The sequence below is a fragment of the Anabrus simplex genome, chromosome 1, assembly GCF_040414725.1.
Source record: "Anabrus simplex isolate iqAnaSimp1 chromosome 1, ASM4041472v1, whole genome shotgun sequence".
NCBI lineage: Eukaryota > Metazoa > Arthropoda > Insecta > Orthoptera > Tettigoniidae > Anabrus > Anabrus simplex.
Genome location: NC_090265.1, coordinates 710,078,834 through 710,101,240, shown reverse-complemented (window position 1 = coordinate 710,101,240; position 22,407 = coordinate 710,078,834). Strand labels below are relative to the sequence as shown.

The 22,407-nt window shown below is 37.8% G+C and overlaps 1 protein-coding gene across 4 annotated transcripts in view; it reads right to left on the bottom strand.

Moving 5' to 3' along the window:
• LOC136856717 (transcriptional regulator ATRX homolog) overlaps window positions 1-22,407 on the bottom strand; it is a 462,565-nt gene that overhangs the window by 328,135 nt on the left and 112,023 nt on the right. For all 4 annotated transcript variants that reach the window (XM_068225163.1, XM_068225164.1, XM_068225166.1 and 1 more), the window contains exons 9-10: window positions 5,750-5,909; window positions 4,635-4,766 (exon numbers count right to left, since the gene is read on the bottom strand). In XM_068225163.1, coding sequence (XP_068081264.1) covers window positions 4,635-4,766; window positions 5,750-5,909 — 292 coding nt within the window. The remainder of the gene's footprint in view (window positions 1-4,634; window positions 4,767-5,749; window positions 5,910-22,407) is intronic.

Genomic DNA, 22,407 nt, shown 5'->3' with positions numbered 1-22,407 from the left:
GTCATTTTCTTGGTGGAGAAGTTTTCCTTACAGATAATATACACATTCAGCACCATTCTTGCAAAAATTGAAAAGAGAACCTTCTTCCAAAACTTGAGCGTCTGGCGCTCATCTAGGTAAGTGTATAGCATCACATCCGAACCAACAACACCCCCCATAAATTCATTGTACTGGTGTATAATTGTTGGTTTTGTTACCTTCTTAGGAGGTCTGTTCTTTCTTGGTTTGGTGGTAGTTTTACTTTCGGCAACGGAATGCGTAGACAAAAGAAAAACCAGATGTTAGACTTTTTTCTCCCGGTAGACAGCTTAGCCAGCTAGCAGGACCTCGTCCTTTCTAATGTACCTAGCCTCACCAATAGCCAATTTACCATTCAGTTCTGAAGGGATGTACTTCCTGTTTTTCCGGAGAGTACCTGTGAAGTATGTGCCCTTAGAAAACAAATGCTGGGCCAGATTAATCATAGTAAAGAAATTACTGTTACCACATGATAGGCCTTCATTAGGTAGTTGCCTATCGCCAGTAATTTAGTCACAACAAGAAATGCTAGTCCATGTTTCTGTATATTTTTCCTATCGACATTGCTCTTTGCTCCGTCGTAGAAGAAGAAACCCAAACAATGATGTGATATTGAATCGCACAGCATCCAGAATTTTATCCCCCATTTGTGATTTTTTTGTTTGGAAGATACTGCAACAAAGAGGAATGATGTTTTGTTCCAACAAGTGACTCATCTATGCTAAGGTATTGGCGGGGAGTGTAATGGTGCCTGAACAAATCGCTGGGGTGATCCACAAGAGCACTGAGCGAGTGCATGGGTCATATTTCTCATGGCTTGGTAGAAACAACTAATCATTATTCGCAAGGTGGAAGAATTTCAGTATTAGCTGGAATCTGTTCCTTGAGAACATCTTTGAAAACCATGGAATGACTCGAGAATCAGTGTTCCAGTATGAAGATATTGTCGGTCTGTGTGTAATTCCCATCTCTAACAGTACAGTGATAAAACCTTTAATTTCCTTTAGAGTAACAGGCCACCGCTGCTTTATGCGGGAATTCGGCTTCAATTGTTGTGCTGACCTCAAGAATTTAGTAGTAAAGAAGAGATAAAAATACAAAATAGGTTTCACGTTGCAAGGCGGGACATGCTTTGGACCTAGATTTTCCAAGTAGACAGGTGCAGGGTGATAACGAGTATCACTTCCTACGAAAACCTCCCAAAACACAGATCTTTGGGGAGCATTACTGCTACCACCTCATCATAATCATAATCATCATCATCATCTTCATTCTCAGAACCATCATTTGCTCCATCTCTAAGTTTGGAATCCTCCAAGCTCTCAAATATATTCGCAGCACTTACTTGCACGGTTCCCCATAACCTCACTACTGTCTCTGTCAGAGTATTCTCAGAATCACTCCCATTAAAGGTTAAAGTGTACAAATACCCCACTAACTCGTCATCGTTTGTGAACACATCACCGTCGGCATCATGCCTTGCTACCATTTTCATTAGCTACTCTGTGACACTTCATGGAACATACACCAAGTTCAAGCACTCATAAAAACCGAACAAGCAAATGTAGTGACAATCTGCATGCAATAATGAAAATTCTACGCCTTTATTATCCTACAACAACCAGTTTTTCCACCCATCAATGACACAATACTCAGTAATTAGTGTTTATTAAGGCACTAGCAAGAAGAGCACCATCGCGCTCCCAACAATTTTAGCAGGAGTTGGGAGGTGCGCAATCGCGCTCCTCAGCACTCTTAGGGTTAAAACCTTTTATGTAACACAGATGATGATTACTAATATTATTATTATTATTATTATTATTTCATGTCATGTCAGCCAACTAAAGACCACGTCATTTCAACTGTCTCCTTCTCCGGTCTTTAATATTTGCCCAGTACTCCCACATTTGTTTCCGGTGTTATTCTTTTCTTTCTTCACTCCATGCCATCACTGTTTTCAGCTTTGGTTTTTCTTGGAAACTCTTGCGGCCTTGAAGTTTCTTCTTAAGTGAGTTGTGCTCCAGGATATCATCCTGTGTGATGCCCACCTCTTGCAGATTTTTTCCTACCTCACTGAACCAGGCCCTTTTTGTATTCTTATTTTGGAAGTAGAGAAGATACACTTGGTTGACCTTGCAGGGATCACTCTTGTCACGTGACCATACAAAGTAATTATTATTAAAGTAGAAGCCCGTTATAGCAAGAATTCATGATGGCGAAAAAATTACTTGCAACAGCGGATTGTCGTTATATCCTATTTTCGCAAAATTCTGGTATGAAGCTCTCACACATCAAAATCAGTATGCACCGGAAATCAATTTGTTTAACACTTGAGTTTTAGCTATTCATATTATGATTTACTTGTTAGTTATCTTTTTAATTCCGAGACGTGAAAGCTAATGTTCAATTTCATTCTGAAAAAGTGGAGTAGTATCACTCCAGTGGCTTCTGTGGCAATTGTTTCAGTTTTCTTATTCAAACAGCGTCACCTAACCTAACTTAACCTCGCATGAATCGTGAAAACATATTTCAAGCGCCAGTAGTGTGCTATAAATTTACATGGGAATAACCTTTCCAGAAATTAACCAGACGTGAGAAAATACAGTGAAACCTCGTTGATGTGTTCCTCATTATGACGATTTCTCGCTTAGCACCTCATACTTTTGAAGTCCCGATTCCCTTCGTATTAAATCTGTATAAAAATAATTCACTTATCGCGTCACAATTTTTCACCATTCCCGTTTAAAATGATCGCATTTTTCCTAGCCCTGAAAATGTTCTTTGTCATCCCTTGTGATAGGAACACGATTTCCAACACAGATTAGAGCCCTCGCCACAAGAGCAGGTTGAAGAAAGTTGTGTGAAAACGGGAAATGGCCTTGAATTCCTGAACTTTAGAGGGTAAATTACACCTCCGTGAAACAAGCCGTTAGCCTCAGGAAAGTTCAATTTTGCTTTCTGGTTTTTGTTGATATTGCTGAATAACCCCAGTAAGCCTGTTTGTGCTTGTATTTCCCATTCCATTCAGAAGTTAGAAATTTATTCTGTGTTGAGTGTCACAGTGAAGGGTAGCGAATATTTGTTGCACGACAGCATAGGTACAGATTACAAACATAATCATGTGACGAAGACAAGCCTTGTGCATATTTGTTTTGTGGTATGGATACTGAAAAAATCGTAAACCACTGACTAATGAAGACGAAATTAAAACACAGTAAGTTGACAGGCATCCACATCTTTCAACAGATGGCGTATGTGGAAACTCGCACCTTCGAGTTTAGACTCTAATCTGGACACCTTTTATTACACTGTTGTCATTTAATAATCCCCAGAGGAAAAGGTTTTCATATTTGTTTTCTAGTCTTTTTTGCATCCTATAATACTCTTGTCTCATCTTTATAGGAACGGTAGATATTCAACATCTTTCACAGTACCTGTACATACACGACGTAAAATGCACACATGTCGAGAAAGAAACAACATATGAAGTGTTTAACTGCTGGATAGTTTTTATTCATGTATTCAAATACAGTAAGTATAAAGCAGATATAAAAATGTTTGCATTGTGGGTCATAAAAGTATCAGCACATTATTGCTTCCTTCTAAAACAAATGTCAGCTTAAGCCTCATATTCTGGTCTAATGAGTTATTAAACATTTTTTTCTGGCCATGAATTCATGTATTCACTTAACACATTCTCTTTCCTCTGCAGAAACATCCCAGTGAGATTTTACTGAATGAACTAACCTCTGAAATCTGTCATCCACTCTGCGCCGTATTTTGAGGTGTATCACATTCTTACTTAATTTCAATACGTAGTATTAAATTTATGTGATCGTTTATTTCAACCTTTATTTCTAACGAGTTAGCTACTGCTATCGGCCACGTTATTTACGTATTTATTACGGAAACGTGTTCTTTTTCATTCGAATTGTGTTTACGGAGCACTAGTTGACGAGTATTACTAATCGACTCTAACATCGCCTACGAGTTCGTTCTTCAACGAAAGAGCTCACCAGTGCACTTAGCAAGAAAACTAACCGAAGACGATCGATCGCATTCAATATAATCGCTGGAGTGCATAAATATCAATATTGGATATATCATGCAAGCTTAATCATTCGTAATAACGGATGCATCAGCGATTGGTTTCTCGCAATAAGCGAAGGATGGTACATAGTTTAACATAGGGATTTTCAAGGGACAGAAAAAATATGTTGTTAAAACGGTGTTCTCGCTATATGCCACACTCGCTATAGTGAACTTCTACTGTATTATTATTATTAATAATTTTTCACAAACTGTAGATATAATTCAGGGATGGTGAATGGAAAAACGGCATAGCCCAACATACAGAAATGTGAATTTAGTATGCCAAATTTTTTGAAAATGAAGAGATAATTTTTTGACAAGTTGCACTTCAAAATAATTAATGTTTGTGTAGGATCTCATCCCGAAGTCCTCTTAAAACACCATTCCTAATAATGTTTTCAAAATCCATCAGAGCAACTCTCTCTGAAACATCTTTCCTAAACTAAACAACAGAAAGGCAAAAAGCTGTTATAAGAGTCAAATTCTTAATCAAGCAGTAAAAAGCAGCTACATGGAATACTCACCATCTTCTGCTTCTCAGCAATCCTTCTGCGGCGTTCCTCTTCCTCTCTCACGGCGACCTGAGTCGTCTCTGCAATGCTGTCGTCCTTCATCAGGGCTCGAATGTTCCTACGTCCTTTGTTTGGTGTATCCCCCTGCAATCAAACAATATTCAAAAACATTAAATTTTTGGGAAAAACAACATATGATTTAAAATGAGGAAGTGGTATTAGGACAGAGCTGATCTAGGGTGAGAAATATTTTGATTCATGTTGAGAATATTTACACATTTTTATGTTTGTCTTTGAGTACTCCTAAAGAAATCCAAAACTTTATTTTCTGTCCCATGACATAGTTTTCCCTGTACAAGTCCTGGGTGTCTTAAGATGTGCCCTATCATTCTATCTCTTCTTCTGGTCAAATTTAGCCACCACGATCTCTCACCAAGTCGATTCAGAATCTCTTCATTCATGATTCTATCTACCCATCTCACCTTCAGCATTCTTCTGTAACACCACATTTCAAAAGCTTCTATTCTCTTTCTTTCTGACCTAGTTATTGTCCACGTTTATTAACTTTTTTTTTCAAATGATGCAGACTTTTTTCTTTAGTTTTAGTATATATGTTACAGAATTTGTTTTCTTCACAAAGGGTAGAGACTACTGTTTGGTTTAAGTTTGAGAAGAATTCAGAATTTTTGTTTTCTTATTAATTATAACTTTCTTCTCCAACTGGTAGCCAGTGTTAATCTGACATGTATGTGCTTTCTGGTAGGAAATACATAATTACTATTTGAGTACTATGAAAAAGATGTATTCATTTTCATGAGCAAGCTGTATATTCACATGGATTTGAGTAAACTCTCTGAATACAAAAATGATTTGAGTTCCATCCTCGTCTCTTTCATGATATGCCTCTCCTGCCTTGTCGACATGAGTCCAAACTTTAGTTGGCAGAGATTCTGAATCCCAGTTTAACTCTTCTCGCTCATGGAGAATTAATGGTGGTGATGATGTCCTCATGTTTCTCATGTTTCCCAATGAAAAAAAAAAAAAGACTCAGTTATGAAAATGGTACTGGCCTTTAGAATAAAGAAGAAGAGAGAACTAAACTAGAAAAATCTTGAAATGCTACAAACCGTGCTTTGAGTATTCGGCATGTCACCATCTTCACTGTCAGAACTAGTAGTGGACCCCTTTGCAGGTGGGTTCTTAGGATGGCTCTGCCCTTTCTTGGCCTGGATACTCGAGCTGCTTATAAGCCAGTCTTTCATAGTATATCCACCGCTATGCTTCTTTCTGCAAAATGTAACAGAGTGGATGAAAATGCATTGTTGGAAAGGTCTACAGCAGGAAATAGATTAGCACTTGAACATAAAGAAAAATGTTATCTGAAGGCACTGCTGCACGTGTCTGTGAGTGAATGGCAGACGCGTAGAGTGAAAGTACATGAACACAGGAATGAGAAAATAGCAGACTGGTACAGTGAAAGTACATGATCACAGGAATAAGTGAATGGCAGACTGGTAGAGTGAAAGGAAGCATGTGGGAGAATGAGAAAATGGCAGACTTTGCTTTCTAGACCGGAGCCGCTATCTCACCATCAGATAGCTCCTCAATTCTAATCATGTAGGCTGAGTGGATCTCGAACCAGCCCTCAGGTCCAGGTAAAAATCCCTGACCTGGCCAGGAATCGAATCCGGGGCCTCCGGGTAAGAGGCAGGCATGCTACCCCTACACCACGGGGCTGGCATTTAAAAAAAATAATAAATATTAATAACCAGTATTTACAACACAAAATAAAAATCTATGAGTGTGGTGTTAATAATACACATATAATCAATGTGAAATTAACATATTTTTAAGGCTATATACTAGATATTAAGAACATTTACAAGTTAATAAGTAATAGCATCATTACCAGCACTTCATAGGGAATGGCAGACTGGTAGAGTGAAAGGAAGTAAGGAAGAGAATGAGTGAATGAATGGGTTATGCAAAGTTGGACAAGGAGATCAGCATAACAACATTCAGTTAATCTTCTTATGTTAATTTTAAGAACACCTCCACTCAAGCATTGATACTTTGTCAATATATGAATTTTTCATCTAAACAGTGTTATGTGGCTGAAGATGTTAATAATATATGAAACATGTACCACTTTTAACCACCATGAAGCTGATTTTATGTAAAAGCTGAAATGGCGAGATTGGAAAAGAAATGTTTGAAGTTCACCAGAAAATAAGCTAAAATCGATAGAAATAATAGAATAATTGGGAGGCGGGAAAAACTGTCGAAAATCGGGAGTCTCCCACCTAAGTAGGGAAAGCTGGCAGGTATGTAGACTTCAGAAGTCCAATGAGACAAATGTGAACAAAAATGTATGTGTTTTTTGCACTTACAATGCTCATGACAAACTAGAAAAACGTATGTGTCAACCATGTGATGTATGGTTGTGTGTTATACCTTGCTTTGAACAATGCCACAGTAATGTCCACTTTTAGACTCTGATCATCATCATTGTAAATTTAAGCTTAATTTCAATTTATCTTACAATATCAGTCAAATAACTAGTAAATCTATGTTTCAATAATTGCATATTCTTGGGGAAAAAACCAGCACAGTGGGAGTACATATACATAAAAACCTAACACTGAAACGTGTAAGAAATGTTTATCATATTTTGGTGTAAGACACTAGAATCAGAAGCAGACCACAAAATAAACTTCCTACATTTAACTATCACAAGACACTCAGATTCTTTAACTTATAAAATATTTAGGAAACCTACTCTATCCGCTTCTAGTATTCGTCAAGACTCAACCCACCCCCAGTCCCATAAACGAGCGACATATAACAGTCTAGTTCATCAAGCTTTCAATGTACCTATGACCAAGAAGGATCTATCAAACGAACTGAATATAATCCGCAGCATAGCAAAATTTAACAGCTTCAACAGTCAATTCATAGAAAGTATAATTAACAAACATAAACATTGTCCTAAAACAACACTCACGAAAGAAGTACCTAAATCTGTATCATTCTCCACCTTCACTTTATACAATGAAATTCACAAGATTATTAATATTTTTAAGTTGTTAAAATAGCTTTCAAAACCAATAATAAAAATATGAACATTTTACATAACACGTCAAATATCATAAAGATTAGCAGTTTCTCAAAATCGGGTGTCTACAGGCTCAAATGAAATACCTGTAATAATATTACATATGTAGGGCAGACCGGGAGAAATTTTAATATAAGATACCATGAGCAAATCAACGTAATAAGATATAATAAATTTTCAGCTATTGGCCATCACGTTTGATTATAACCATAAATTTACCAATATCGAACAGGATATGGACATTTAACAAACAAGGATCCTTTACTCAATATAATGAAAAACTACTACATACACCTACATCAATATTTTAATGCCAATTACAACCTCAATGAAATCTCGGAGAAATTCAACATTCTATTTGATTTATTCATTACTTTTCCCAGAAATAATAATTTGGCTGACCAAATTTCGTTCCTAAGTTTAATTAAAGGTATTTCACCGAAGCAATTACCATCACTCCCTCATATTTCGGCTCCGCCTTAAGTCACTCCACATCCCCCTCTTCACTTCCCTCTCCACGCCGCCCGGCTCAACCTGCTTACCCCCCACCACCTCCCCTTCCTTCCTCCTCTTTCCCTGTCCAACATACACTCATACTAGTTGCACACTACCAGCCAAGCTGCACACACTGCCACGCAAGGTGAGTAAACACTTCGTTTTCCACCCTCGCACACTTCCCGTTGACTCTGACTTTATTTTTTCTCATCATCAGGTTCCATTTGTTTCCGCTATGGACTGAGAATTTCATTCACTCAATCCACCGTATGCAGAGTTTTCTTGCAATTCTATAAGACTTCCAAGGATTTATTTATTTCCAGTCTGCAAGCTACAATACTACTTGGACTTTAAGCAAGTTATCTATTACCTTCTGCGACACTGTCATAAAAATAAAATTTCACTCAGTTATTGCAAAGTACAATCAAGCTACAGAACTTACTAGAAACATCTGGCTATTGTACTCAGTTAACGAAATTCTATACTTTTATCATAATGCAACATTTTAATGTTCATGTAATATTTCAAGCACTGCTGTAAAATTGATGCAAAGTACAATTGAACTACAATTCACAGAACTCACCAACATTTGCACATTTCAACACAGACATTTTAATGAAAATGTATACTTTTAATATAATGAATCTACATCATGAAATATTTTAATATTCATGTAACATTTCATGAATCTAACCACATATCATAACGAATGTTATTGCACTGTACATATAACTCATATTACTAGTTTTATTACTTTATAGGAAGGTATTGCTTTAGGACATTCGACAAAAAATGTGTACTTAACGCTGATGATGACCCCAAGTAGGGTCGAAAGTAGTCCCTGGTGACTCATTGTAATGTAAATATATGCACTGCAAATAATATAAAGTATTGAATTGGTGGAATAAACAATTCATGTGAAATTAAATTAAACGTAATCTCAGTTCAATACGGAACCAAAAATGAAATTTATAACCCTTGACTGCGGATATGCACCACACATGTTAGCTATCCATTGCTCAAGATCAGATTGACATCGTGAGTGGTCTCATTTCCATAGACCATCGATGGACAGCCCTTGCTTGTTATTAACTGCACAACAGGAAAGTTCAATTTTTGTATGGCAGTAATAGTTGTTTCTAATCACTTCTGTGCTTGGAATTATCATAGTATTGGTAGGAAAGCACATATCCAGGGTCTGAAAAGGCAACTGTAATGGAGATAGTTATCGCTAACAAGAGTACTGCTAAATTGAGAGGAATTTTAAATTGAATTAAAGGAATTCATGCCAGGATCGGAATATTTTCTCATTACAGATGGGATTATCAAACGGTGTGGCCCATACTGATGAAATGTCTTAACATGAGGGTTGATAGGAAAAACAACCCATGTCACTTTTTTGTCAAAAACGAGTTATCGATATCAACGGAGAGTGCAGGACGTCTGGCATCTGTTTACGCTTATGGTTTCGAGAAAAACAGGCCTTGTCAAAGAATATAGCCTTTGATAATATCAGTGGTTCTGGAAAAACAACCTATGTCAAGTGCCAGTTCTGGAAGAACGACCCTTGTCAAATGACATGGGTTGTTTTTCTCAGAAGTTTGGCAACACTTGCATTGAAGGAATAACAACATGGATGGTAACAGCTGCAATGATGTAGCTCTTGATATTAGGCCTCGAAAGCGAAAGAGAGCACTTCATAAAAAGGACCTAATCAAGAAAGCAAAACTCAGAGGTGAAGCGCATATTAACCATGTAGGCAAACAAATAAGTGCCAAGAGAGTTGGAGATGACTGCAGGTAATTCGAATATCTTTTCTAACCTCAAAAATCCTGTAAACATCTTGATACAAGAATGTAATGTTGTGGCATTTTTGCCATTATTGAAATGATACTTATATAATGCCTATATGACAGTGGATATGTGCGTTATGTCTGTCAGGTCAACAGCCCAGAGGCTGATTGGATCCTCAAATAGCATCACCAAAGTCTATGCGGTTATAAGGAAACCCCAAAAACCAATGGCAGCACCAAAATGAGGCGTACTAGGCAAGATGAGGAGCGAGGTAGTTTGCCATTGCTTTCCTCACTGGGTCAGAAAGTACTATTGCAGCACGACTGACCCGTTGAGCAGCACCTTTCATAACACTTAGATGCACTAGTTGTGCTCTGAATGTCATTACTCAGCACTACCCATACCCAGCAGCTTCCATATTGTCACAGCCATGGATGCCCAGCAGCTTCCATATTGTCACAGCCATGGATGTTGACTGGGACTTCGGTTGAAGCTATACTTTACTCTGGCCTGTGCCAAGAGATGGATGCAAAAGTACTGTATCCATCAAGAAATGACAGCAGGCAGATGTGCATTATATGTAAAGAAAATGTGAATGTGTTTATTGGTTTGGTTTTGCAGGTGCAAGAGATACAAATGCCTTATTGCAGTAGGACCCAATCAGAGAGATGATATTTTCCAGTCGTTTTACACGTTACATTCCAAGGAACTGCAAGATTCATATTTAGCTGGGATGATAACGTTAGCCGCCATCAAACAAAGAAGATCTTGTCAGTTTACAATAGAAGAAAAGAACAATGAACCCATTTCAGAAGAAGATGAAGACTTAAGTTCAAAGCCCACCAGGTTCACTCATAGTGCTGCGTTTCATTATAAAGTAAGGGTGCAGATTCCAGGAGAAACACAACTGTATGAAGATATTGCAGTATGTCGAGGTGCTTTTATGAGTATCCATGGAATAACTAGAGCTAGGTTGCGCACTATTCAGTCATCACTCGTAACCTCCGGAAAGGCACCCTTGGAACGCAGAGGTAAATATGGACCTACGCCGAACCAAATGCCTAATGAAATAGAATATCTTGTACAAGATCACATTAGATCATTCAAATCCCAGCAATCACACTACTCCCTCCGTGACAATCCACACACTTCATATTTGCCAGAGACTTTGACAGTTAAGCAGATGCATCAAATGTTTTTGGACTTGTACCAGATTGCTGTACCATACAAAGCTTATTGGTGTGTGTTTACAAGTAAGTTCAATCTAAAGTTCGGTGTTCCACGATCTGATACGTGTACAACTTGTGACCAGCTTCTGCAAAACATTAATTCTTCAACTGAAGAGGACAAACGACAGCTTCTTTCCCAGAAAAAAACTTCACCTAAGAAAGGCAGAGGCATTCTATGAGCTGAAGACGAAACGGGAACAGAAAGCTCGTGAAGGAATAGTGTCAGTTATACCCTTTGACTTCATGCTGAATTTACCCCTTCCACATATACAAACCAATGCTGTGTTCTATGCTCGCCAGCTATGGTATTATGTGTTTGGGGTACATGATCTCAGTGATGGTAGGGTGTCTCTGTATGTGTATAGTGAACGTGTAGGAAAAAAGGGTCAAAACTGTGTTACCTCACTTCTTCTTATTTACTTTTGCAATAACCACGATAACTTGAAAGAGGATCTTGTGCTGTTATCAGATGGCTGCTGAGGGCAGAATAAGAACTATGTGATGGTTTATTTTCTGTACATGTTAGTACACTGTTTCAAAATGTTTAAGTCGATCACCTACATTTTCCCAATTCGAGGCCACTCGTACTTACCAAATGACCAAGATTTCTCTAATAGAGAAAATGAAGAGGAAAGTTTTAGCTGAAACTCCATCTGAATAGGATAAAATAATGCGAAAATGTTGGTCAAAACCTAGCCCTTTCCAAGTTGTCAATGTTGATCAAGATGACCTATATGACGTCAAAGATTCTGTTGAGAAGTTTTTTCTGAAGAATCCCGGGGCACCAGTTAAACTTAAGGAAGCTAGAATGCTCAGAATAACACAAGAACACGAGTTCCTTGCAGTCAAACATACTTAGAATGGGGGTTAGAGGTCATGTGTTATAAGAAATAGGACAAAACTGCCAAACGAACTGCACCTGAAGAGACTCTACAAAGGCCCCATTCCTCTGAATCCTGGAAAACTTGGAGATTTGAAAAAACTGTATGGTGTATTGAAGGCCAGCAGTGTGTTATTTTACAAATCACTTGAAATGCATGTTGCCAGAGATTCTGAAGTCGATAATGATATTGAAGTTGATCTGTCAGATAATAGCAGCGGTGAAGACGAATAGAGATAGGTTGGCAGGTGAAAGAGGAACTGAAAGAAACCTGTCTAATGAAAACTAGAATATGATGGTTCATTTATTTTAATATGCTGTAAGAATTGTTTCAGTGTTTTATTTGGATACTTAGGTGTCATAATATTATTGTTAGAAGAAATACAAGGAGTTGCCTTATACGGTCGTTTATGTCCACATTACTGATTTGAATTTCTAGGAAAAATAACCCTTGTCAACGTGAACGTCCCAAAAAAAGCACAATAACTTGAAAAGTTTTCTTAAATAAATATAATACAAAGAATACATTGATAAAGCATGAAGCAGTGTAAATCTATCATTTCAGTGTTATACTCCTTTAAGGAATGAAGGTGTAATGTTTTTTCACTCTCCTGAAAAAAGTGTTTGTATTGACAAGGGTTGTTTTTCCTATCACTCCTTCAATTGTGTTCCGTTGTGTTCCACATCAACTCACCGACGTACAGAAATGGCACTGGTATGCACTGGCTGGCATCCACCAGGACCGATAGCAAAACGAAGGAGACGCATTTCTGCAGCATACTGTCGCCATTGATGAGGAGTGGGTACGACAGATACCACAACGAAGGAGACGCATTTCTGCAGCATACTGTCGCCATTGATGAGGAGTGGGTACAAACCTACGAGCCTGAATTAAAGCGACAATCAAATTTATTAATGGCATCGTCCAGGTTCACCATGTCCACAGAAATTTCGACAGGAACCTAGTCGGGTGAAGCTTATACTGATTGTGGCATAAGACTGTGAGGGTATTATTCTTATGCATGCTGTGCCTGAGGGACAAACCGCCAACAGTGACTACATTGCAAGAGACTATTGTTCTCCTTTTAGCACATTGTCATGTCGCAAACAAAGCAACCGTGGCATTGAGAGGTCTTGGAACACCCTCCTTACTCACCAGACATGAGTCCTTGTGACTTCAACCTGTTTCCGAAGTTGAAGGAACCTATCTGAGGCCGCCAATTTCCTAACATGTCATCTGTACTCCACGCAGCACGGTGCTCTATCACTGTCATCAACAGAGAATGCCTTACCAACGGTCCCGAACGGCTTCCAGACATTTGGCAAAAGGTAATAGACTTTGCGGGTGACTATGCTGAAGGAATGTAATTCAACTGTACTTGTTGTTTCATTAGATATTGTGTTCTATCGATATTGCCACTACTTTATTTACAGCCCTCATACACAGCTATAAACAACCTTGCTTATTATACTTACACAACAGGAAAGTTCAATTTTTGTATGACAGTAATAGTTGATTCTAATCACTTCTGCGCTTGGCATTCATAGTATTGGGAGGAAAGCACATAGCCAGGGTCTGAAAAGGCAAATGTAACGGAGACATTTATCGCTAATAAGAGTACTGCTCACCTGAGAGGAATTTTACAATGAATTAATGTAATTCATGCCATGATCGGAATATTTTCTCATTACAGATGGGATTATCATTGTATCGGTAATTGTTGTATGGAGATTTCACTGTAGTTCTATTCCAACAAATACACAACAGTACCGGGCGAGTTGGCCATGCGCGTAGAGGCGCGCGGCTGTGAGCTTGCATCCGGGAGATAGTAGGTTCGAATCCCACTATCGGCAGCCCTGAAAATGGTTTTCCGTGGTTTCCCATTTTCACACCAGGCAAATGCTGGGGCTGTACCTTAATTAAGGCCACGGCCGCTTCCTTCCAACTCCTAGGCCTTTCCTATCCCATCGTCGCCATAAGACCTATCTGTGTCGGTGCGACGTAAAGCCCCTAGCAAAAAAAAAAAAAAAAAAAAAAAAAAAAAAAAAAAAAAAAAAAAAAAATACACAACAGTAGTAAAACATGTATGTGATAACTTTTGTAGAGAAAAAAAAATGTAACTGGGTTCCAGTTACATGACACATAGTAAAGAAAAAAGAAAACTTAAATTATACGGAATTTTAATGCCTTTAACACAAACCAAAACACCAGATACTCTGCATCCAAAAAATAAACAAATGAACATCAGGTTGGGCAACGTGACGACTATAAGAAAGGACGTGAAGCAGGCGTAAGAACCCTACCCCGACCATGAGGACATGTAAGTTGTGGATTTTAAGAAAAATCAACGGTGATCCCTTCTTCTTCTTCTTCATATGCCATGTCCTTGCAGAACGTTGGCGATCAGTAGCATGATATGTTGTTTGTTCATAGCTGTTCTGAACAGAGTAAGCTTTGTAACCCCAAACCACTGGCTCAAGTTGCCGAGCCATGATGTCCTACTTCTCCTCGGACCACGTTTTCCATTAATTTTCCCTTGTAGTATTACTTGCAGACGGTGGTATTTACTGTTCCGCATCATATGACCAAAGTATTCTAGCTTCCTTCTCTTGATGGTAGTGAGAATTTCTGGTTCTTGGTTCATACGGTGCAAAACGTCTATATTGGTCATTTTAGCTGTCCAAGGTATCTTCAGCATCCTTCGGTACGTCCACAATTCAAATGCTTGCAACTTCTTGCACATGGTCTCACTTAGTGTCCATGCCTCAACACCGTATAACAGAATGCTGAAAACGTAGCACCGGAGTAGTTGTGTCCGTAGTGTAATGGAAAGGACACGGCTTATCAAAAGTTTTCTAAGTCTCTGAGAAGAAGTTCTGGCCTGCTCAATTCTGGATCGGATCTCGTGAGTTTATCTTTCGAACAGCTGATGTACTGTATGTGTCTGTGGAAGACAGCTGAGTGCTGACCTACTTCGAGTCTGTGCGCACATTTTAAATCTTTAAAAGTTGCCTGTGTCGTATTCTTCTTGTTCTTCTTCCAGATTACGTAGACGGTAATGTTTGATTATCGTGCTAGTCATCGTGTAAATGTGAATAAGTTTTAACATGGAGTTTCATTAGTTTTTTAAACATCTGTTTTCGTAAATTTTCAGCAACATGATTTTAGGTTAACGTTCGTAAATTCTCGTCGATCTTTCCAAGTGTGTTTTCTGTCTTGTAAATTTGGTGTTTAAGCAAATATTTTCAAATTTCATTTCTTGTCATCTGCTGTGTTTCATTCAGTATTATTTTTTGTGTGTGAATTTTTAAAATTCTTTGTTATGTCGTGGTTTGGCTAAGTGTTAAAGCTAAATTTCTGGTCATGTGCTGTGTTGGGTTCAATCTTCTACTGTAACTGGGTTCGTTTCCGAGTGGGTATGGGACTACTTGGAGCGGTGCCTGGCCAGTTACTAAATTCTTCAATCAGATAAGCCATTTAGGGCCTCTGGATCTGCATGTAAATGTTCCTAGTTGTCTTCAGTGTTTACATTGTGTAATTGTCTGGTTCCTTGTCACGTATTTTTATTTACCCGTGTATTCCTATACTTGCTAGGGAGGGTTCTATGAGGACTGGCATAGTCTCATAGGGTGACACATGTTCACCATATTTATAAACCAGCTAATGCTGAGGACGTAATGGCAAATTTTGACGGGTTATGGATCTGCCGTTGTGCTCACGACATATTTGAAGTCTGGCGTGCACCTAATATGAGATTCTTCTGTAATCTTTAACCAGGTATTAGGTGCCTATATAGAGAATAGTGTCCATTGTTTAATAATAATAATAATAATAATAATAATAATAATAATAATAATAATAATGTTATTTGCTTTACGTCCCACTAACTACTTTTACGGTCTTCGGAGACGCCGAGGTGCCGGAATTTAGTCCCGCAGGAGTTCTTTTACGTGCCAGTAAATCTACCGACACGAGGCTGTCGTATTTGAGCACCTTCAAATACCACCGGACTGAGCCAGGATCGAACCTGCCAAGTTGGGGTTAGAAGGCCAGCGCCTTAACCGTCTGAACCACCCAGCCCGGCTGTCCATTGTTTATTGTAAATCATGTACTAGGAAGATTTTCTTCAAATGTTTATTTTGGTATCATTATTCTGAGCTATTAATTTCAGTTAAATCTGTTGTTGTTTCGCAGGTTGTCAAGATTTCAGACATTCTAAATTTGTCATTAAAATTTTTTGCGAAATTTTGCAGGTGTTACGATTTAGTAAAAGTTCTTCAATTAATTCTCTTTTAATTCATTCTTAATTTAATTTTCTCGGTGTGCGTTTTCATTCATTTCTGGTTCCGTGTCTTCTAAATTCGTTTACCTAGTTTGCTCAATTATGCGGTCCTGTGGGCTGAGTAAAATTCTCAAAATTCTGTGATGAGCCTTGTATCTGTCCATCCATATTTGTAAATTCTTGTGAATATTGGATGTCATTTGTGTTTGCTTTGGGTGCCTTGGGAAGGCATTTTGTGTGTTAACTGGAACTTAGGACTTAAGGTGCTGAGAGGCCATTCCTCTCCTGGGAGTACGTTACTGGATCTAATATAGTGTCATGGTCGTGTGATGGAATCAAGTGTACTGAGGTCATGTATTGCCCTTTTCTTTTGCTGGTACCGCTTGATTTAGGGGTCATCGCACTGGTGTGTCTGTGTGTCTGTGTGTATTGTGTTCTTGTATTGTCATGTGTTGGAGAATAGATAGGCTTGGGGATCTTGGTGTGTCATGCGGTAGTTTGATGATCTCTGGTATGAAGGTGTTACTTGTGCCCTTTTTTATTTCTTATATCAGTGAGTAGGGCTTCTGTATATGACTCTTGAACTATTTTCATTTTTCACTTGGATTTTCTGTTTATCGGTAAATTTCATGTGATTTTTAATTCTGTATTCTTGGCCTTAATTGAGTTTTAATTTGATTGGTGTGACTCGTGATACATAATGAGAGTTTTATCAGTGTTGAAATTTTAAAGTAATTTGTACAAGGCATGGTAAAGGGATAGTGACTTACTAACCTTATTTCGTAGGATAATGTGAGCAACGTTGCAAGCTAATGTAATAGATGTAACTATCTCCCTGTTCTGAATTCCCTTGCAACACACTAAATTTCTTCTCGTATTTTTATTTTTTTTTAATTTTTTTTTTTTTTAATGTTGGGTGATTAAGAATGGACATGATAAATTTATTTAAAGTAAAATTTCAAAGAGGATATGGATGGTACATTTATGTTCCCCAATGGTAAAATTGTAAATGTGTGTGGTACTTCAGTTAATGAAAGTCTACTTTGGGTAATTTATTACCTGGACGATGTTTTCTTTTTGGGCCAACCTGTCATAACTGTAGTGCTTGAAAAGGTTGATTGTGAATTGTGCATAATGGGATTGGGTGAATTGTAATGTGTCGTGCTGTATCCCCAGTAACACGTTTTTAAAACTTATTTTTCCTGGTAAATTTATTTATTTGAATTTTGGGTTATGTAACATCTTGGTCTTAAATTGTAATTTCTGGATCTGGGTAAACTCCTATGGTTTTATTTTTCTTTCACCCACCTTTTATGTTGTCTGATATGTATCAATAGTGCTTGCCCCGGGGCCTGGGTGCCGTAAGTCCCTGGTGTGGGAGGGGGGTCTACATGAAATTTGTTGAGCCATCAGTTAGGTGACTAAGTCAGTGGATTAAACAAAGAAAATTAGGAAAATTCTCCGTTGATCTCTGTTTTGGTCTCTTCAAGACCTTCTAGTCCGGCAGGATGGCTTTGCCTCTAGTATTCCTCTGTCTGCTGTGTGTTGGTTTATGTTGCAGTGGCTGCGATAACTGTTCCATCTGACGGCTACCTACGTGCCTATTTGAGGGCCACATTGTATCACTTGGGCGCTACCATCCGGCGCCGCAATCCAGTGGCCAAACGTCCAGATGGCGGCAGTCTTGCTAGACGTTGGTTCAAAATACGGATGGGCTGCGCTTGCAACTTGCCAGATGGCCTTGGTTGGACTGAACATGTATGGAGGCTGTGGGCAAACGGCCGTGTCCGCAGCCACATAATCAGCGATAACCAGTGGCCAAGTTGAGCAACTTTGATCCTGTGACTAGTATGAAAATTATCACAAGATCAACTTATTCCAAACCTTGCAAAAAAGGAGATAGTGGACATTTTCTTAGAAGAAAATGAATGGGCTCTACATTACTGACAGATTGTGGAAGCAATAAGTAATAAATACTTTTCAGTGGACAGAATTAAAAGGTTGAAGCAATTTTGGATGATTGTAAACATATTTTAGGACGGTTTTGTTGATGAAGATTTCAACTGAAGACCCCACGGAAAGAACAGGGTAAGTCCATTTTTCTTGAAAATGAGTTTATGGCACATTCTGGTGGCCAGCCATCATGACTAAGATCTGTTGAAATTAATTTGAAATAACGCGGCAAGTCTCCGAGATACAGAGGTTTATAATTTTAGTGGAAACGGGAAGAAAATCCCAAGTCGTCCTCCTCACGGAAAGAACGGGGCAAGTCCAAGCGCGTTTTGTTCCACAGCTGCTTACAGCAGTTTGGTCAGTTGAGTGGTGAGCGCGCACATGATAAGTTGTGGTTAAAGTTATTCTGTGTTCTTCTTTCTCATGACAGTGTTTACTGTTAAATTTGAGAGTAGTGTGGTTTGTGTGGGATCTCTAAAATGAGTGGATCTTCGGAAGATGAAGGTGTGAAGTCATCTGTTCAGCAAGCAGCTAAAAAGAGAAAAAGTTATGGTAGAATGAGTACTGTTTGTAGGGACCTGAGGGCAATGTCTCATGTGTTAGGCAGTGACTGCAAATGTTCTTTGTTTGAGTGTTTTAAAATAATCGAACCCCACGAAAGAGCAGAACTTATCAGGAACTTTAATTTGCTATGTAACTGGAACGATCAATCTTCTTACTTAACCAGCTTAATTTCTGTGACATTAATTGCTCGTAAAAGGCCTAGGCATGATGATTCCAATGCAAGAGATTGCTCTTTCCGCTACATAGTAAGAATCAAACAAAATGGCTCCATGAAGGAAATTCCTGTTTGTCAAAAGGCCTTCATTGCTTTGCATGGAATAACAAAGCGCAGATTGGCGACAATACAGTCGAGTATGAAGGAAACACGAAAATCACCCAAGGATAAAAGAGGCACACATGGTAATCGGCCATGGACAATATCCAAAGAAAAGGAGGAAGCTGTTATAAACCACATAGGTTCATTTAAGGGAAGGAAGAGCCACTATGGCAAGGGAAAGACAGAAAAAATTTAAGTTCCAGAAGAACTATCAATAAAAAAATGCTATGAATTATATAAAGAAGCATACCCTGAACTTTTAGTTTCATATGAGACCTACAGAAAGGTGTTTAACAGCAAATTTAACTTGTCATTTGGGTACCCACGTACCGATACCTGTTCAACATGTGATAAATTTCAAGCAGAATTAAAGACTTTGAATGCAAAACTTTCAAAAATGTCCCTGAACAAGAAAAACAAGAGATGACAGATACAATTAAATTACTTACTACAGAAAATCAGGTTTACCAGTTAAGAGCTATTACGTTTTATACAAGAAAGTGAATAGCAAAGAAACAAAGTAAAAAGACAGCTGGAATGGAAGCAGTTTGCATGGACTATCAAAAGAACTTACCCCTGCCTAACATCAGCACTAATGATATCGATTACAAGCGTCAACTGTCTTTCTACAGTTTCAATACTCATCGACTGTCCGACCGTGATGCAGTATTTTATACTTATACTGAAGATGTAGGAAATAAAAAGGAGCGAATGAAGTTTAGTTTTCTGCATAATTATGTGAATGAGGTCCTTGATCCAAAAGTCAGGGTTCTTGTAATATTCTGTGATTCCTGCTCGGGACAGAATAAGAACTACGCAATGTTTTTATATCTTCACTATGTTGTTCACACCATTAAGAGATTAGATAGTGTCAAAATTATATTTCCGATAAGAGGACACTCGTATATGGAATGCGATAAGAACTTTGGTTTGATAAAAAAGAAAACTGTTGCAGAGGTACCAGATGACTGGGTTAATGCATTCCAAACCGCAAGAGTCAATCCAAGGCCTTTTAAAGTAATTCCTGTTAAACAGGAGATTATACATGATTGGACGACCTTTTTGAAATGCCATTGCAAACTAAAGTGCTCTTTCAAGACACACTCAGAGAAGCTCTGGTTGAGAAGGAAGATAAGCTCTTCAAATACAGGACTACTTTCAACGGAGCCTTTGAATATGTAGATTTGGAACGTTCTGGTGATTTACAAGTGAACATGGAACCTGAGTATCAACCACATGGACCTGAAGAATTCTTATGGCCTCAGCGAGCATATAATGGTAAGTGTTCTGTAATATGAGACTAATTTTTATAGGGCAAACTAAAATTAATGTTATGCAAATAACTAAGTCTAGTGGTATATTTTCAGAGCTCCTGCCAATATCTTATGAGAAATATGCAGACCTTCAAGTACTTCAACAGTTTTGTGGCAAGGAAGCAAAGGATTTCTATTCCAATCTACCTCATAAGGAACCCAAAACCAACCAAACCAAATTACAAAAACGAAAAAACATGAAGACAGAAAAAAAACCTACCAAAAAGTGGAATACCATGAACAAAACAATGTGAACATATTAAACGCTTACGTTCAAAAGTTGATTTAATACATTATTATTATTATTTATTATTATTGTTATTATTATTTATTATTTGGAATCCTGATTTGTTGTGAATACCTTATTTTTAGTACTTCTCGCTCAAGGCTTATTGTATTAAGATACATTAATAGTCGGGCATTGATGGACTTATCACGTTCTTTCAGTGGCAGAGTGAATTTTTACTTTTTTTCATAATTTAACTTTGGTAGTTATTTTTTTAAATGTACTTCCTTTATAAGAAATAAATTTGGCAAAATAACTATATTGCTTAAACTTAATTGGGATGATGTAAGTATTTCTTTTTAATGTTGAAAGTTTAAATTTGCTCTCCTGCAAAATTTACAAAATGTGACTTAGCCCGTTTTTCCTGTGGAGTGTTCCATTTTTTTATGCTTATCACATTTAAAAAAATATTTATGTTGTGTTTATATGTAACCCTTGGAATACGTGAAGTCACTGAAGGGACCTTTGATGTAGTGACATTTCTATTTCTTTTAATTGGATGATAACTTGAAGTAATCATGCCTGATAGTAAAGTGTCTTTCAAACTTTCCGAAAACTATCAGCGCACTGCATACTTGAAAATCTTCTGTGAATGCCAATATGTTATGTTTTACAACATATCAGTACTATTGTGTTTCAGTTTCTTTGCTGTGATCAAAACTGCCAGGCTCAAATGGTAATTGTCGAGCTATTTTGAGGGGGGGGGAAGATGACACAGGTTTCGTAGGGAAAGAGAAGAGAAAAATATGTTGTATTTGGACTGTTTGGTAGAGAAAGAAAAAGTAATACATGTTGACTCATAGAAGACAGTCATTTGGAAATGTAATTACTGAATATGGCTAAATTGTAAAGGGTTGTTTTCATTATTGTTCGGTGATATATTGTAACATTGAAAATTGTTGATATTTAGTAAGATTAAAAATTGTAAAGGGTTGTTATTGTTGGGTGATATTTTGTAATGTTGTGAAACTTTTGTAACTTGGACTTTCGGAACAGGGGGTGTCTGCCCCTGTCAATTCTAGAAAGATGTTCTACGTTGTACCGTTTTCATCGTCCTGATAACGGAATAAAGGTTGTCATACGACATTAAAAGTTTGACATGCACGGTAATGAGATCGCGAAGATTACGTAATTGGGCCATACATCTAAAAAGAACGCATATATTAAGTGAAATAGGCCGTGATTTCAGAATATATATATAATACGAACGTATAAAATCAAGGAGGCCATGCACGTGACGGCAAAGATGTTCATTTGGTGAATTAAGTATACCTAGGTCATGGAGTGAGACGGAAAGTTATAAAGGATCCATGCGGCCGTGATTAAAAAAATAATAGGTTTTTAAAATTGTTAAAAAGGAAGAAGTAGGTGAACAATAAAAAAAAATCTTGTACGAAAAACTACTGCGTACATTTATCCACGAGAGAAAAATAATCCTCGTATAAAGAAGAAGGGAGATATTTCAGTTATTAATAGCTGAAGAACCTGCATAGTGAAGAAATATTTGAATTACACCTATATCTGAACAAATATCGTGACCGAAAGTCAGAGCAAGTT